The sequence below is a fragment of the Strongyloides ratti genome, scaffold srae_chrx_scaffold0000006 (genome assembly GCF_001040885.1).
Source record: "Strongyloides ratti genome assembly S_ratti_ED321, scaffold srae_chrx_scaffold0000006".
NCBI lineage: Eukaryota > Metazoa > Nematoda > Chromadorea > Rhabditida > Strongyloididae > Strongyloides > Strongyloides ratti.
In genome coordinates, this window is record NW_020171514.1 from 368277 (window position 1) to 387509 (window position 19233).

General features: G+C 19.9%; 3 protein-coding genes across 3 annotated transcripts; all 3 read right to left on the reverse strand.

The window, feature by feature from the left end:
* Positions 1-627: 627 nt before the first annotated feature.
* Positions 628-1409, reverse strand: SRAE_X000241900 (V-type proton ATPase subunit E 2; the record flags this gene model as incomplete). Its single annotated transcript, XM_024645632.1, has 3 exons — positions 628-690; positions 748-1233; positions 1284-1409. The coding sequence occupies 3 exons, from the start codon at positions 1407-1409 to the stop codon at positions 628-630; spliced, it is 675 nt and encodes a 224-aa protein (XP_024499895.1).
* Positions 1410-2620: 1211 nt separating this feature from the next.
* Positions 2621-11379, reverse strand: SRAE_X000242000 (Tyrosine-protein kinase transmembrane receptor Ror; the record flags this gene model as incomplete). Its single annotated transcript, XM_024645633.1, has 3 exons — positions 2621-5293; positions 8086-8398; positions 11246-11379. The coding sequence occupies 3 exons, from the start codon at positions 11377-11379 to the stop codon at positions 2621-2623; spliced, it is 3120 nt and encodes a 1039-aa protein (XP_024499896.1).
* A 3675-nt stretch (positions 11380-15054) lies between these two features.
* SRAE_X000242100 (Aquaporin-like domain-containing protein) lies at positions 15055-15971 on the reverse strand (the record flags this gene model as incomplete). Its single annotated transcript, XM_024645634.1, has 4 exons — positions 15055-15312; positions 15385-15599; positions 15642-15689; positions 15755-15971. 4 exons carry the CDS (start codon positions 15969-15971, stop codon positions 15055-15057), a joined length of 738 nt encoding a protein of 245 aa, XP_024499897.1.
* Between the last annotated feature and the right edge of the window lie 3262 nt (positions 15972-19233).

The window sequence follows — 19233 nt, forward strand, 5'->3', positions numbered from 1 at the left end:
ACTTTATTTTTTTATATGAAAAAAAAAACCAATGAAAGTAATGATACTTTGAGGTATATAAATTTTGCGAGTAAAATTTTATTTATTCTTTAAAAAATTATATATTAAAATTCACTGTTAACATAGAAAAAATAAAATTTATGGATAAAATTATAATTACATTATAATATATGAAAATAAAGAAGAATGCTGTTAATTAAAAATTTCTTTCAATAGTATATTGTCAATTTACAAAAATAAACAGTTATATTTATATATCATATAAAAAAAATTATACTTTCTTTTTTTATTTCAATAAAAATTGAAAGATTCATACTTGGTATGTATGATATTTTTTAATAAATATTGATATTCTTTTTATATCAAATATCAAAATAATAAAAAAAATATAATTCAATAGAATAGAAAGGTAAAAAACAGTTTCTAAATTTTTTTTGTTATCATATATATAAAATTGTCAACCAAAATATTGTAATAAGAAATATATAAAGAAATTTAGATAACAGCAATTTTCATAATTATAATGTTAATATTTTTTGATAACTAAGTATGTATTACTGTATGTTTACATATGAAATTAATAATAAGTGAAGAAAATGATTTTTGCTACACGATTGAAGGAACTTTTTAGTCAAAGTGACTTCTATTTGGATTAGCACCAAAGAGAGCAGTACGAATTTGTGGAGTAATCTAAATTAAAAAAAATAATTAAATTGTTGATATTTGAAAATGATAATAAAAACTTACTTGTTTAGCGATAAGATCAAGACGAGATTCCAATGTTGAAGTAACCTTGATCTTTCCTCCTTTTGAACTCATTTCAACTCCACCAGCACTATTCTCTGGAAGGTAATCAGAAGACAAAGCAACTTGAGTTCTATCTCCCCATACACTTTCTAATTCATCAAGAATTTTTGGAAGAAGTTCTTTAACAAGAGAAACATCTTGCTTGCGGCATTTCAATTCAACTTGTTTTTCAAGCATTTGGAAAAGAGCTTGTTTAATAAGTCCACTAAGAATTTCTGGATATTTATTTGATCCAGAAATTTGGGATAAGTTACTTCTAGCCTCTTCAAGTACATTATTTAAATGTTCTTCACGAGCTTTTAAGCATTGAAGACGTCCCTCATTCAACATATTTGAAGAATGAATTTTCTTTTGGAGAACAACTTGTTTCTTTTTCTTATCATAATACTCCATAATTTTAGTTCTTTGTTGTTGAACTAAACGTCCCTAAAAATTTAATTTAAAATATTATTTTATTTATTTATTTTTATACAAACTTTTTCAATTGTGTACTCTTCTTCAGCTTTAGCATCAATTTCCTCAGCTTTTTCGTTAGCCTCTTGTTCGATGAAAGCCATCATGTGGCTAAGTTGCTTTTGGACTTCATTATCAGAAATACCCATGATTTTTTATGGAAATAGAACTTTGTTTCTAAAAAAAAATAAAGTTTTTTTATTATATTATTTGAAAAAAGAGAAATGATAAAAGTTAAAACAAATAAAAAAAAAGAAAATAAATAAAAATTGAATAAATATTTTTTTTAATAAGTATATGTTTATTGCTTTTTAATATCTATGTAGTAAATATGTCTATATAAATAATTGTACTCATTTATATTGTGTATGGTATATCATATATTAACTATACGAGGGAACGAAGAATCAAAAGATTGTTCTTTTGGAGCATCACAACTGGAGACCAATAATCAAAAGATGATCGATATACTCTTTATCAGTCGACACAAGCGCTCGTTGTAAGAGCACCCTTACATAGAAGTTTTATAATGCATGGAATTTTTATATCTGATATAGAAATATAAATAGACTGCATTATTATACGACTATATTTATACATATATATATATATATATATATATTAATAAAAAAGGTTAAAAAAAAGTTAAAAAAAAATATATTTAATAGATAATAATATAAAATATTTTTTTTTTTAATACATTATATAACTATGTTAATAAATTTAAAAAAAAAAAACTTTAAGCTTAAAAATATTATATGTATCATAATACCAAAATTAACCAATAAATAATAGAAATATAAATGGGAGAAAAAAAGTTTTCTTATAATAAGAAATATAACTAATATAAGGATAATAGTTTTAATATAAACAAAACAATATATTTTTAATATAATAGAAAGACTTTAATTTTCTTCTATTAAATTATATTAAAGATAATTTTTTAGTTAAAACGTCTTAGAAGTATTCCTAGTAACAGAGATCATATATTGGTTTTAAATTTTTGATCTACCAATTGTTAAAAAATTTTGATATAACACTTAATATTGGTATTAACTATTTTCTAAAGCATACATAGATGAAAATGATTTCACATATTGCATTAAAATTATTATGACTTTTAAAAAGAAAATATTTGGGATATAATTATATATAAGTAATAAAAAAAAACATTCTTTTAAAATATTATTTATTTGCGAGAAATAAATTAAAAATGATTATTATCAAAAAAAAAAATTATTATAAACAAAAAAAAATATTGATCTTAATTAAAATTAATGTAAAAAAAAGAAAGTATTTTTTCTTTATATATATTTTGTAAAGACAAATGTTTATATTAATTTCGTATTTAGTATTTAAATTAATCACTATCATCATCTGCATCATCTTCACTATACTCAAAATTACCATTTGGTCTGCGCATTAATGGACTTGAGTCAAAATCTGAATGTTTCTTAACATTTCTTGTTTGTGAGATCGGTGTACTATGCATAAATCCATTTAATTTATTTGAATTGGAATGTTGACTGGTACCACTACTACCATTACTATTATGATATAAAACACCATTAGTGGTATTAGTTATAGGACCACCATTATTTCTTAATGAATTACTTTGATTTGATGAATTTGTTTTAGCTGTTTTTTGACCACCAGATCCTCCTGATATTGAACTACTTGCTCTTGTTTGAAATTGTAAAAATGGTTGTTGCATGGCTCCTGATATACACCATGATTGTAGTCTTGTAAATATTTCATTAAAAGATGGTCTTCTTTCTGGATGTTCATTCCAACATTCAATCATTAAACTATACATTGAACTAGGACAATTACTTGGGCACTCAAGAAGATTTCTTAAATTAATCATTTCAATGACATCTTCATTACTATAATCTCCATATGGTGTCTTGCCGTATGTAAATAATTCCCATAATGTTACACCAAATGCCCAAACATCTGAAGCTGTTGTATATCGAGCATGTTGTATAGCTTCTTTACTCATCCATCTAATTGGCATCCAATAACGATGTGGTGATTTATAATAATCTTTTTCATATCCTTTTTTAATCATTTGGAATGCACAAATTTTAATGGTTCTTTGATCACTAACATATATATTACGTGTTGCTAAATCTTGATGAACATAACCATTAGATGCTAAATAATCCATTCCTTGAGCAATTTGTATACCAATTTTAAGAAAATCTTCATTATCAGATACATCATATGTATGATTTGCTGGTGCACGAACTTTTAAAAATTCATGTAAATCACCATGTACTTGATAATCAAAAATTCCTGTAATTTGTTTAAAATCTAAATATGATACACCAATAAGTTTTAATATATTTTGATGATCAAATGATGCAAGAGCTTTAATATTTTCCTCAAAACTTTGTTTTTCCATCATTGTACAACCTGATTTAAGTGAAACGACAACTGTTTGATGGACATCACCATCAATATGATTAAATGAATAATAGTCAGCTATATATACACCACTAAATTGGCCTTCTCCAATCATACTACCAATCTTAATGGATTGAGGTTGAATTTCTGGGATATGATATGGTTCAACTGGTGGTTCAGTTGATGGTTGTGAATGTTGACTAAATTGTACACCATGTTGAAGTATATGACCTTGATTATTAGAATTATATGGATTTGTTCCTCGAGATAAAAGTGATGATATTTCATATGGTGAACTAATACCATTATCCATTCCAACACCAGATGATGTTTTTATTTGATTAGTCATCCTATTATATGTTGTTGTTGTTTGTGTTTCATCATGTGCTGTACTAAGAAGATGTTTTTTACCATCAATGGTACCATTATTACAACCACCATTCCTTCTAACATTATTTTTTTTACCTTTTTTACAACAACATACACAACATATTATAATTATAAGTAAAATTATTGTTACAAAACCAGTTGTTAAAAGTGCCATTAATTGTTGTTGTGGTGGAATATCTTCCCACATTTTGGTAAATTTTGTTGCCATTGATCCATCATTATCATCATCAAAACCAATAGATTTTGGACATTGTGTAACAGTACATAATTCTTCTTCACCATTACCAACATAACACCATGGAGCAGTCCTTTTACCACCTGGATTACGACAATAATTCTTTGATAATTTTAATTCTGGATACTCAATAACATTAAAATCTGGTGATGAAGATTGAATCCAAGATCGACAAGTGCGACCAGATTTTGATGTATTAATTGTTCCTTTATAATCTCGACCATCTTTTATGTAACACCATAATTCAGATTTTTTCTTTTCTGTCATATCTTGTGATAGATCATAATTTTTATTTAATGGTTTATCTAATAAACTAAAACAATGATCACTAGCAAGTGGTAATGTATTACATTTAGGTATCATTGCTTTAGCACCATCACCAACAAGATCATGAGCTGATGCTAATTGAACTTCCTCAGGACATAAATCATTAGTTAACTTTTGACAATCATTATAACAAAGTGAAATTAATGGTGGTGGGTATTGTATATTTGATGTATATCCTCGGCGGTATCCTTTATTAACTTGAGATATATCACATACTTTAAACATATGATAGCATGCAACTGCATGTGAATATTGTTTACATTCTCCTTTAACTCCTCTCATATTTTGAATAAATCTGTTAGCGGCACGAAGATTACGATCAATATCATAAATATCTTCTCTATTGTCTGAAGTTACCAAAATATACCGTCCATCAAGATAATTTTTACAAGCACTTCCTTGATATGGTATACATTCACCAACTTTTAATTGAACATTATTAAGCCATTGATCAATGATACCAATACCATTATTACTATTAAAATTTTGTGAATATGTATCTTCACTATTCATTGTATATGATGATCCATCAACTATTCTATCTTCATCTTCAATTAAACGACCAGAATCCATCTCATCAAAATAATCGTTAGAGATTTCTTCACCAGATATTGAAAAATCACTTTTTCCTTTAAATGGTTTCTTTGTATTAGTGGTACTAGCTTTATTAACCTAAAAAAAAAAAAATAAATAAATAAAAATTATAAGATAAGATGTTTAAGATTTGATGAATTAATAGTAATACATCAAAAATGTTTATAGATAGTAAAGTGAGTAACAAAAAAAAAAAAAAAACTTTGAAGTTAGTAAGCGATATACATTAAAAAAGAGCATACCTCTTTTACTAATACTAAGAGAGAACATTTTCTAATGTTGAATAATTTACAAATAAGAACATTAACAGCAACTAATATTGTATATATATAATATATAATATATATTTTATATATATATACTAAATGAAAAAAAAAAGATAAAATAATATTATTTCTTTATATATTGGCATTTAAATTAATAACATTACAATAGAATAAAAAATTTTATAATTAAAAAAAAAAGTAATAAAATTAATCGTAAAAAAAAAAGAAATTAATTATCTTTAAAATTTTATTAAATTATAAAAAAAAAGAAAAGTAAATAGAAGATATAATTTAAAATTTAAAGTTATTGTAAAATACATATTTATAAATTATATTCATGAAAATAGTATAAAGAATAATTTTAAAATAAATAAATCACATCTCAAAAAATAGTAAAATATATAAAAAGAAAGATGTACTTTATAAAATAAAAGAAAATGAAAGGAAAGGAAAACGGGAGGGTCAATAAAATAAAAATGGTATAGAAAGTTTTTTTTTATATATAGGAAAAAATTTTTTGATTGACAAAAAAATAATGGCAATTGTAATATAAGGATTTTAATATATCATAAGATAATATATATTTACTAACTGTCTATTGAAGATATAGTATATAAAATATTGTTTAAAAAGTTATATTTGTTTTAATGTTTTTAAAAAGAATAATTTTATCTAATAAATAGTTTGTTTATAAGAAAAACGATAAAGTAATTGTTTGAATAAGTTAATTTCATTATAGATATCAATCCAAACATCGCTTGATATTTAATAATATAACAAAAGAGTGAAAGCAATAAATTATAACAAGGTCAGGTTTTTAAGACGGAAGATCTAATATATATTGATATGATAGATTTTAAGGATAGACATTTATAAGAATTATTAAAAGTATGTGGATAAAGTTTTTGTCCTATGCTAAATGTATAAAATTAAAATGATTAAGGCATTTTTATTATTACAATTAACATAGCAAACAGTTTATAATTATTATATAGTAAAAAGAATATATGTTTCTTTAAATATAATAATAAAATGTAACAAAATAATTTAATTTTATAATTTATAAAATTAGTTATTTAAAATTACAATATATGATGTTAGATTAGATATATATATATATATATAATATTATATTGTTATTATAATTTACAACCAATAAAATTTATGTTAATAAATAATGAGAAAAAAAAAAAATTATTTTAAATAATTTTTATGTATATTTGTTAGTATGAATAAGGAGAATATAATATAAATACAAAATAATTTAAATTTTTCTTAGATATAGTATCAAGTCATACATATTGTTATAGCAGTCAATATGGACAGCTAAAATACTGATCAATCTTATCCATGACACTCTTACAATAGACTTTTATTAAATACTATTATTAAACTCATTCAACTTCAATATCAAAGTATAGATGAAGCAGAAGGCAATAAGTAATGTATATATTTATATATATATGCTTATTTGAATAAAAATGATAGATTGATATACATAACGAAATACATGACGACAGTCTTTTCTATATTATATTTTTAAGTTTAATGATAATTCTTATGATTACATCTTTTAAAGAATTAAAAAAAATAATATTAACACTAATATATTATGTATAATGAATTTTTACATTTTATTATCTTATCATATAAAATAAAATAAAGAATTAATTATAAAAAAAAAACATAAAAAAAATTTTTTTTATTTATATAGAAAAATATTAATATTATTTATAAATTATTCATACAATAAATGTCTATTAATATAAACATTTATAATATTCTATTAATTTAATAAACTCAACATTTATACTAATAACAAAAAAGAAAATATATTTAATAGAGTTAAAAAGAAACAGTTATACAAATTAAATTCATTAAACATTTTAATATAAACATTAAAGTATATTGGTTATATATAAAATGGCGGTAAAAAAAAAATTTTTTTTATTAAAATATAATTATATAAACTTTTAAAAAGTTTTCTCATAGATTATTGTAATGATTAAGGTGTTAAATATATTATATATTATTCTTGAGTCATTCATATAAATGTCTATATTTTAAGGATATTTTAAAACTATAGAATGATTTATAAATATATAGTTTGCGGCATAAAATATTTAACAAGAAAGACCTCAAATCATTTGTAATCAGAAAGAGAATCTCATTATGGGAAATGTTATATTAATTAAATCAACTATAATGATAAATAGAAAAAATGCTATATATACATAATTTACAATTAAATTTAACAAACTTTAATTTAAATAGTATAATTCTCTATTTAAGAATCATTAAAATATAGTATAGGCTCATACATATATATATATATATATATATCAATATAGTAATTGATACAATTCTAAGAAATTAGATAAAACGATTGAAAGATGGTAAATAGGAAAGAGATAACATGAGAGGGAAGCTAATAAGAAATTGTCAATAAATGACAATACTTAATAAGAATAATCTTAAGATTTAAGAAATTATAAATATAATCTAACTAATAAAGGTTAATTATAAAAAAAATATTTATCTTAATGATAATCTTTTATAAAAAGTATAATTTAATATTATAAGATTTTTTTTTTATATACTTACCCGTAAAACAGCTGTGCTGTTTACTGATCCTGCTACATTTGAAACAACACATTGATAAAAACCACTATCTAAAACATCTAAATCAGTTATTGTCAATTTTGAAGTATATTCTCTATTCCGAATTTTGATACGTTTTTGTTTTTCTAATGGTACATGATTTTTAAGCCATTGAAAATTTAATGGTAATGGTGCTCCAGCCGCTTCACATTTAAAACGTACTTCATTACCAGTCTCTTTGGTAGTATTTGATAAGAATGAATTTAACCGAATATATGGTCTTTGTTCAGTAACACCATTTTCATTGTCTGACATACTATAAATAAATAATAATTTATAAAATTATCATATGATAAAAAGGAAAAAAAAAATAAACAAATAAATTAATTTTAAGATAACAATAATTAATAGCTAATGATAAGAAGGTAAAAAGAATAACACTATTACAATATTTTAACATCAGCACTTCATAAATCATAAAAATTAGTAGGTACACGGAAATGGCATTTTACAATTATCATAAATCACACTAAATATCTTTTTCTGACAGACAGTCACTTCTAAATATCCGAACTTTATATTCTTTCTTTACTGACCACAAAGTATCCCCCAACATGTCATAAATTAAAGAAAGATACTTAGATGTCGCCAGTAATTTCTTCAATTGCCATCATATATATATTTATAACAAACTTATTCATAATTATAATATTCTAACTGTTTGTGCCGTGGTCAACCACTATATATACTATATATACTTTCTCTATATAATTGTAAGGATTAAGATGGACCACACATTTTTTTTTTTACTTTATATATATGTGGTTATTATATATAATAATAATAATAATAATAACAATAATTATTATAATGATAACTATGAACAATATAGATACCATCACATTAAAATGTAGTTAGTAAAACAAATTTCTGCCATTTGAACTATTAAAAGATATTATTTATAAATAAATATATACGTTTATATTTCTTACGATATTAATTAAACAAATAATAATTTATCAAAGATAAAAATTTTTATCATTTTTAAAAAAAAAACAAGCTCAAAACTGTGAATTATCTAATAATGATAAATAAATTTTGAATATATAAATATTGTGGCATTAAAGCAATAAATCAAATTAAAAAGAAATTGTGACATAGTTAATTTGTGCTTTATAAAAATATAAAAAAGATTAGATAAATGATAAGATGTTAAGATAATTAAATGTTTGTAAAATTTAAAATATTATGTTTTAAAAGAGAATGTTATATATTTTTAATTTCTTTATACTATCTATATATAATTTTATCAAAAATTTTAGAAAACTTTCTCTTTTATTTATTTTTTTTTTGTTAATATTAAAGTATTTTTAAAATGTATATATCATTTTATATTAATATATTTTTTAAAATATAATATAAATAATATATTTATATATTATTATAAAATTATTTCTTTTTATTATATCATTTATTACTAATATATCAATTAATAATTAATTATTTCTTAATAATTATATAAAGTATATCTATATATATATTTTTTTGTAATTAAGATACATTTAATGATAATAAAATTAATTAAAAATATTAAAAAAAAAAAAGATAATAAAATTATGTTAAATTAATAAATATAATAAAAGATGAAAGTTAATAATTTATAACTAATGTTAAATGTGGGGTAATAAATTTTATTAACAAATCTTTGACACTACCATAAAAGTAAATTTAATGTACATAAATCATTCTCGAAACAACTGGCAATGGCAAACAGATTTTATAGTAAAAAGATTAACTTAATAATAATAATAATAATGACTTTACTGTATAATAAAAAAGGGCAAGATAGAAAGTAATGTGTCTTTGCCAATATATATATATATATATATACATATATATGTGTACAGTGAACATCATTACAACCATATTAAGACTATAATAAAAAAAAAATGTTGTTAGTTCATAAAAACTTTCACATAACATATAATAGTAAGAAAAATCTTATTATGTCTGTAAATAAAAAACGTTGCATTCTTGACATATCTACGAAACACTTTCTTTTTTTTTTCTAGAATATTACATTTTATTTACTTATATTATACAATAAATGAATAGTTCAAAGTTGTTAGTTTAGTAATTATTATCCATAAAAAGGGAAGTAATTTAAAAGACATTACTTGATCTCCTGTTGTGATAGGATAAACCTCAAAGGGTATTTATATATATAAATATAATAATTTAGTATTTATATTTACTAATTGCTTCAAGAGTTTGATGAACCGTATCCGATTAGAAAGAAAAAAAGATTAAAAAGATTTTCACATACCTCTATTTAATGTCATGTATAATATGTAATATGTGGAAAGCAGATGTATATCAAGAATTTATTTTAAAAAAAAAAGAGTTTCTATATTAGTTAAAAGTGGTAATTAAAAGAAAATATTGAGATGATGAGTAAGATTGATAAACCATCTATTATTTTGATACATAATGTTTTTAGATGGACAGGTAAATTAATGGTTATGGCAGAAAAAGTACATTATAATACATAATAAAATATTTATTCATTGTTTGTAAAATAATTTGAAATATAATTTACCTAATAAGTTGATAATATTATTTTAATTATTATAAATCAACTATATATATTATAATATAGAACTTATTTATAGAATTTAAAATATTTTTGTATTGTTTATAAAAATATATATATAATTTGACATTGATACTTTATTGTTTACAAAAGTTAAATTATATTTTAAAATTAATTTAATAATACTTGGTAAATACTTTTGGCATATTTAAATATGTTAGATGGATAAGAAAATAATAATAAAAAAAAAAGATGTAAAATCATGATATTACATCAGTTATTCATAAGCAGATGAAAAGTGAATATAAGTGTCAATCAACGTCATTTTAAAATAACTTCAAGTGGTGATTCTAAAGAGTATAATATATGCAAATTCAAGTATATACATTGGAGGTCACAAAAACGATATTGTTGTGTTATAATGAAAGCATAAATAAGTTCAATCTTCTTAAATTAACTAATAAAAAAGAAAGTATGGCACTTTTTCAATAGCTTTTGAAAATTTTTGTAAAGTATACTTAATAATATATCAATACAAAAAAAAAGAAATATATAATTGAGAAAACTTACATAACAGATTCATCACCATATACTAAGTCATAATCTCCAGATGGTTCAAGTATCAAATCATCATGTCTTCGATGAATTTTATGTGTATGATGATGTCCAATAGACATTGATGAAGTGGATGCCTTATCTGTCATTAATATAAAAAATATTATAATATAAAAATTTAATTATTTTCTTTATTCTTTTATTTTGAAATATACTTTATTGATAGTACAAATAATTGAATATACAAATATTTTTCTTGTATAATAAAAATAAAAATTGGCGTGTGTAAAATATTTCTAGTAATAAAAGAAATTTGTACACATCTGAAATTAAAAATAAATTACAAATAAATAATAAAAAAAAAATTTTTTTATTCTTTTCTTTTTCTAATGATAAAAAAAAAATTGAAATCTTTATTGTATTAGGAGAAGAAAATTATTGAGAATTTGTTGTTAAAGTACTTTACATGTTTTCGGAAGAGGGAGTTTTTTTTTTTTTTTTTTATAAAAATGTGGGTAAATGTAAAGAAGACAGTAAGTTGTGATAGTTGTTGTAGATATTTATATACAAGTTATAATTTCTTTTACTATATTATCTTTTTAATTAAATGTTTAATATTAAAAGTAAATGGTATAAAATATAAAGAAAACGAAGAAAATGAGTACCAAAATTTTATATTTTGGTAATTTTCTTTATCATTCATAAAATAAAAATGTTAAAGATATGCTTACGTCGTGGGACAGATACATTAAGGGAATTGAGGTAAAAAGCATAACTGATATGATATAATGAAAAAGAATAACTATCTACTAATATTTAAAAGAATTAAATATTTGTTTTAGAGTGCCTTTTTCGTGTTTAAATATTTTAGACGACCATGAGATATTATATAATAAAAACATAATTAAAAAATTCATTCTATGTGTACTGTTGATAGAAAAAAATAAAAGTATATAATCTGTGTAATGGAGATAAATAATATATATTTGTTATAAAATTCTTAACAATGTTAGGATAAAAAAAGAACAAGATAAAGAGAATATAACAATGTATTTTTAATAGAACTGTTAAATAAAATAAGATAGACGTAAAATTTTGTTAAGATATTTTGAAAATAAAACTTGATGTTATTAGAGAATAATAAGCTTATAAAATTATTATAATAAAATATTCATATGACAATGGAAAAAAGTTAGAAAATTTTATTTTGTATAAAAATTATCATGAGAGTAAAGAATTGGAAAAAAAAATTATATCATTATTTATCAAAACATCATTTAAATAATAAGAATAATGAATGAAGTGGAAAAAAAGGAAGTATTTGATTTTGTTATTCTACCAATTAAAATTATTTAAAAATATATATTATGTTACATTTTTATAACAAAAAGAAAAATAGATAAAATATTTTGTAAAAGATTATTTGAAGGAAGAAAAAAGAAGATATAGGTGGCCACATAGATATATATATATATACGAATATAACTTAAGTTAACTTGTAAAATCATATCATATTACAAGTGTTTGAATATATTATCTTTATCTTGTAATAAGGTAAAAATACTTTTTGGTAATGGTACTTCTAATAATCTAATAATATGATATATATATGCGTTTATCAATTGTTTTAACAAAATATATATATATAAAGAATTATAAAGATATTAAAATAAATGAAAATATAAAAAAAAAATATCATAAATGTTTAACTAACATAAAAACCATTATCTTTATATACTTTTCATCATTTATTTTCACACATTTACCTTATAAAAGATAGATAGCTACAAGATTGTTTTATAATATAGATAAAAAAAATACATTATATAACATTTTACAAAAAAAAAAATTAAAACTTTTATAATTATATAATGAAATAATACCGATTGTATATATACATATATATTAATTAAATATACATTTATTAGATGTAATTATTATAATAATAATAAATGCTATTATTATTAAATTTTTAGATATACAAATAAAACTTAAATATAATAAGTAAAAAGTTCTAAATTCATATATATATATATATATTTAGAAAATGACTACTACAAAGTAATTTATAATAATAAGAGTAAAGTATTTAAAATAATTGTAAGGTGTTATAATGGCAAGTTTTGTTTACTATTTGTAGTATTTGCACCTTGACTTCCGTTCTTTTGTAACATTTTATATTACTACTTATTAAAGTTAAATAACAATAGATGGTAGAATATTATTATATTACTCAATTCTTTTTACATTAATATATTAAAGACTTTTAAACATTTGTATGTATAGTAGAAGTTAAATTAAAAATGTTATTTGAGTAAAATGTAAAAAGAAATCACAAAAGTATGAGAAAATATAAGACAAAATGAACATATATGAGGATGATGGAAGAAAAAGACCACAGTTAGAAAGAGTAAGAAGAAAGATTTGAACGTAATTATAATTGAGACAGGAAGTAAGATTGAATGAATAAGAAACAATTTATTTTGAAAACGAATCAAGATCTAAGAACTACTTCATATAAACAGCTTTTTAAAAATTTTTAACTTTTTCAAGAATTGATAAATAAGAGGACAATCATATTTCGTGTTTCTCTCTTTTATCAATCTCTTATATTCTTTTTAATACATATAAATACTTCTAAATTTTTTACTTGATTAAACTTTATACCCTTAAAATCTTATAATTTAATTTTATCAAAATATAACTTAATATTAATTATGTATATATTATTAATAAATGAATAAGTAAAATTGTCTTTTGTAAAATTAAGAGTTAACAGATACTTATAATGTAATTAAAAACTTATACAAAAGAAGATAACAAATGTTTAAGAAGATAAAATATATTGCTTAATTACTAAAATGATAAGTAAAATGATATTTTAATATTAAGAAGGAAAAAGGAGATTGATATTTTATATCACTTCTTAAATATTATTGTGTTGTATCTTCATAAACAATATAAATATATTTTCTTTTAAGAAGAGCTTTCAAATAATCTTCAAGTTAACAGATCTTGTCACTTTTTGCCATGTCATTTTGAAACTTTATTTATATTCATAGAAGAAAAGTTATCATTTCCATATCTTTAAATATTAACATTCTAAAAATAATACGTAGTTTATCCTATTCTTTTATATATATATATACATATATATTTTTAATAGGTTATAATTTTGTTGAAGTAAAAATATGATGATGTTAATGGGCTATTGAGTATTCTCTTTTTATCTTGCTAATATTAGTAGGAACTAATAGAAAGTTGATATAGAAAATAGAATAATGAATGAATGAATAATATATATATATATATATATATTTAATATATATTATTTTAATAAAATTTGTCAAAAATTTGACATGTTTGGTTGAAAAACGAATAAATTTAAAGAAGTCAAAAATGATATCAACTAGTTGATTTTATTAAAAAAGTTTTATTACAATTTATTTTTGATTATAATATATATAAAAGGATACTTAATAATGTAAAAATAACATCTATTATAAAAATACTATTTCAATGTCACAATTTTAAACTTCTTCATATAAAACTAATATTATCTCTCAAGGGATTTTTTTTATCTTTTATAATATTCTTTTATTCTTTATAAGTATAAAAAACTTTACATAATAGAGATTAAAAAATTTATCAATTATATACATATATTATAATATACAATGTTTCATTTTATAATAATAACTTATATAAATTTTAATAATACTTCATTTTTTTTTCTTTGCATATTTTCTTTTTTATTAATTATAATAATAATATTTTCATCTTTTGTGATTAAAAATTTTTTTCTACATCAAAGATTTTTTCATCTACTTTTGTTGCTCCATTATAACATTATTAGTATCCTCTTCAGATTTGTTATCAGAGTCATTCCATTGTAACATATAATAACCAATGCAACCACCAATAACTCCAATTAAAGAAGCACATAAATGAATATAAAATATTTTAAAAGGGCTTGGTATTTGTGTGAATAATTTTACAATGATTGCTGTATTCAGGTGCATAAAAATATTTCCCAAATTATTGTTAAAATAAAAAAGAAAAGAGATATATGATAAAATAAACTAAAAAAAAATATACAGGGAAGTTATTTAATGATAATTTTATTAAAAAAAAAAAGTTTTTGTTTAATTTACCTGTGAAAGTGCAATATAAAATTCCTTCCTACGCCTATTGATTAATGATGTTAAGACAAGAATAAAAATAGAAAATCCTTCTATCCACAATAAAATTGATTTTGGTAATTTTTCATTTATCAAATAAGGTGAAAAAAATTCATTATAGCTATGTCCTGGTGTTTTATCATTTATTGCATAATTACTTTCTGATAATAGATATGCAAAAACTATTCCTATGAAATTACCAAAAAATTGCATAAATAGTATAAAAATACCTATAGGTAATTTTTTCTTTAATGTTAACACTAAAGATATTGTAATATCTAAATTATGATATATTTTAATTACAAATATAAATTTTATCACTTGTATTAATAAAAAAACTTACTTGGATTAAAACAACAATTTTCTTTAAAAGTAAAACATTTGATAAGGATAAACATTAATCCACTATACATTAATGAATGCCCCTCAATATTTGAATGTTTTGATGATGTAGATAAAACAATAAAATTAAAAAATGACAAAATAAATGAACCAATAAATTGTGTAATAGGTTCTTTTATAAAATAAAAATTTATAATTAATTTTGGCCTATTATCCATTTTTTTTTTTTTAAATATCAGATAAAAAAAATTTTAATTGAGTTGTATGTAAATTATCAATATTAGATGTATCACTTTCAAAAAAAAATAAATATCAAAATACACATAATAGCTTTCGGAACACTTAAAGGTTGCTAAGTAACGTATAAAATCTTTTAATTATTTTGTAAAACCAATTTATCATTTATTACTATCCAATTTGAAATTAAAATCATATCATACTTTATAAAAATTTCATTTATATAAAATTAATTAGTTTATTAAAAAATATAAAAGAAATTCAATTTTTTTTTAAATATAATTTTACTTCTTTTACATATTAATATAAATTATTAAATAACAAATTTTTTCACACTTTACATTAAAAAAAAAAGTGTAAATTTTAAATGTTATCATTTTACTTTTTTCATTGAATATTTAATTAATTTGTAAAAGCTACTAGAAAAAATTTGAAATATTTGTTTTTCCCAGGTACTATTTCTCTACTTCTTAGCACATAAAGGAAATAAACATTTTGAATCATTGTTTTTTGTTGGCAAATAATTTCATAAAATTTATATTTCCTACATATGAGTGAAAAATATTGGTGATGGTAACACATATATACTTAATATTCATTAAATATAACGTATTGTTGATATTTTTATCAAAATAGATAATAAATATATAAATAAAAAAACAAATTTTTTTGGTTTATAAAATATAAAAATTATTATATTGTAACATTTTTACTATATTAGTTTTAAAATGTCTACAAAAATGAATATTAAAAAATTTTACAAGTTATTATTGGAATCAAAAAATTTTTTTATATTATTTTTAAAAAAATTATTAACAAAGATTATATTGCAAGGATAATTAAAATATTATTAAGAAAACAAAATGAAACAAATAAATTAAATCTTTATTGTTTATAATATATCATTTTTCAAATGCATGTAATAATTTATCATTAAATTATATAATATATTAAAAGTGACAAACTAATCGCAAGACTCTTTTTTTTATAACAAAAGAAATTACATTTTAACAAATTGTTAGAAAATGATACCATTTGTTCTTTTTTTTTTGTCATATTAAAAAAAATCATTTTGTTTATAATTTTTTTACATTTAAGTATCACTTTTTTTTATTAATCCTCATAATTTAATAATCTCTGATAATACTTATGAAGATATGAATAATTATGAAAATTGTGATTTACATTATCTAATTCCAAATATTGAAATTCACTATTGCACAAAAAAATCCCTGTTAATATGACGGAAATTGAAAAAGTTACTAATATATTTTTCACATTAAAATCTTTATTTACATAAAGCAAGTGTTGTAATAATTGATAATTTTTTTACCAAATTATAATTCTTCTTAATAAACTTCATCTATCACTTTAAAATTATTTTAATTCTCATAAAAATTAAAAAATAACACAAATGACCAATAAAATAAGTATAAAAAAATTTCTCTCTTGTGAACGTTATCATAAAAAAACTTAATTCTAAAATTATATCAACTTTCATATAATATATTTTCTATTTAAAATATTTTTAAAAACAAATATTGTAAATATATAATTTTGTACATAATAATAATAATATTTTATGATATGAGTATTTATGAAATATAATATTTAATAAATAAATATAATATTATACAAAAACAATTTATAGTAAAGTTAAAAATTAAACAAATCTTTATAATTTATTAAATCAAATAATTTTTATTGTTTTACTAAAAATAATGCTGTAAATTATATTTTTAAAAAAACTTTTATTACACAAAAATCTAATTTATAAATAAAAAAAGTATGATTGATGTGTTTTTCATTTTATATTTTTTTTTGCAAAAAGTCAATTAACACTTATAATTTAGATATATTTTTTTTTTAATTTTTTTATTAATTTTAAAATTGATAAACAAAGACAAAATTTTTTAAGATTGTACTTAAATATTTATATTTGAAATGACAGATGGCAATACAAAATGGGGTAATTATAATTGTTATATATGAAAATAATTTATATTTATTTATTTTTTTTTTATGCAGAACAATATTAAACTTTTATAAAATTAAAGGTAAAAAAATTAATATCAATTTGGAAAGTTTTAAGTAAAAAATTTTGTGTAAATGTAACAATAAGATATCGTAAACTTTAACATAAAAAACATAAAATAATATAATTTATTATTAAAAGTTTTAAGTTCTAAGACTTATTTTAATTGCATGAAATATGATATTCTGTTCAGTTAAACAAAAAAAAACATTGTTAAAATTATATCTATTACTAAATTTTAAAAGACGTCATCGAGTAATATAATTAAAATAATAATGGTAAACAAATACATAATTTTGATATATTATTTTCTAATTATTTAACTTTTTTTCTTAAAACAAAAACTGTTGTATAATTTTTAAAAATTTCTCTTTTAAAATGGTAATTTTTTTTATTACAGTATAACAATATTTTTTTTACAATTATTTTTAATTATAGTTAACAAATTATTTTAAATTTGTTTTTTAAAAAATATATTTTTAAAAATATTAAAATTAGCACAAATAGTTTTTTATTTATATCTCAAGAACAAAGTGTCCATTTCAGTCATACTTATCTCATTTTAAAAAGCACTTTACAATTATATAATTCACCTTCTTATTTACACAGTTAAAAAATATGTTATAAAAAACTTTGATCAATTGAAAATACATTAAAAAAAAAGAAAAGCATTTTGGTTTCCTAAAATATCATAAGATTAAAAACGAATATAAAAATGTTTTAGTGTTCAAAATATAAATAAATTTTTTTTATACATTTTTTAAATTTTACATATAAATACTTTTCTTAAAAAGTTAACATTACAAATTATTTTGTTAGCCATTTTAAACAGTTAGATCCAATTGCACATTAAAATATCCATTTAACAGTTAATTCTATATTTGCCTTTTTTACTACATATTCATGTAAAAACGTAATTAGGAAATGAATACTCTTTTTATTACTAGCTTTTTTTTTTTCTTAGAAAAAAATCTTAAAACTGAGAGTATTATTTCTATTCTAATTATCGTTAATATATTTAGGATATTTTGGTAATGTTTTCAAAATATAATGTAGAACATTAGTTTTTTTATTTTAAATTTAAAATTACAATAAACTTTTAAAAACTTATAATAATTTGTTGATAGATAAAAGATTTAAAATTTTTTATACTGCTTTTTTTGATTTCAAGCAGGAAAATTTTATTAACATAAAAATATTTAGTTATA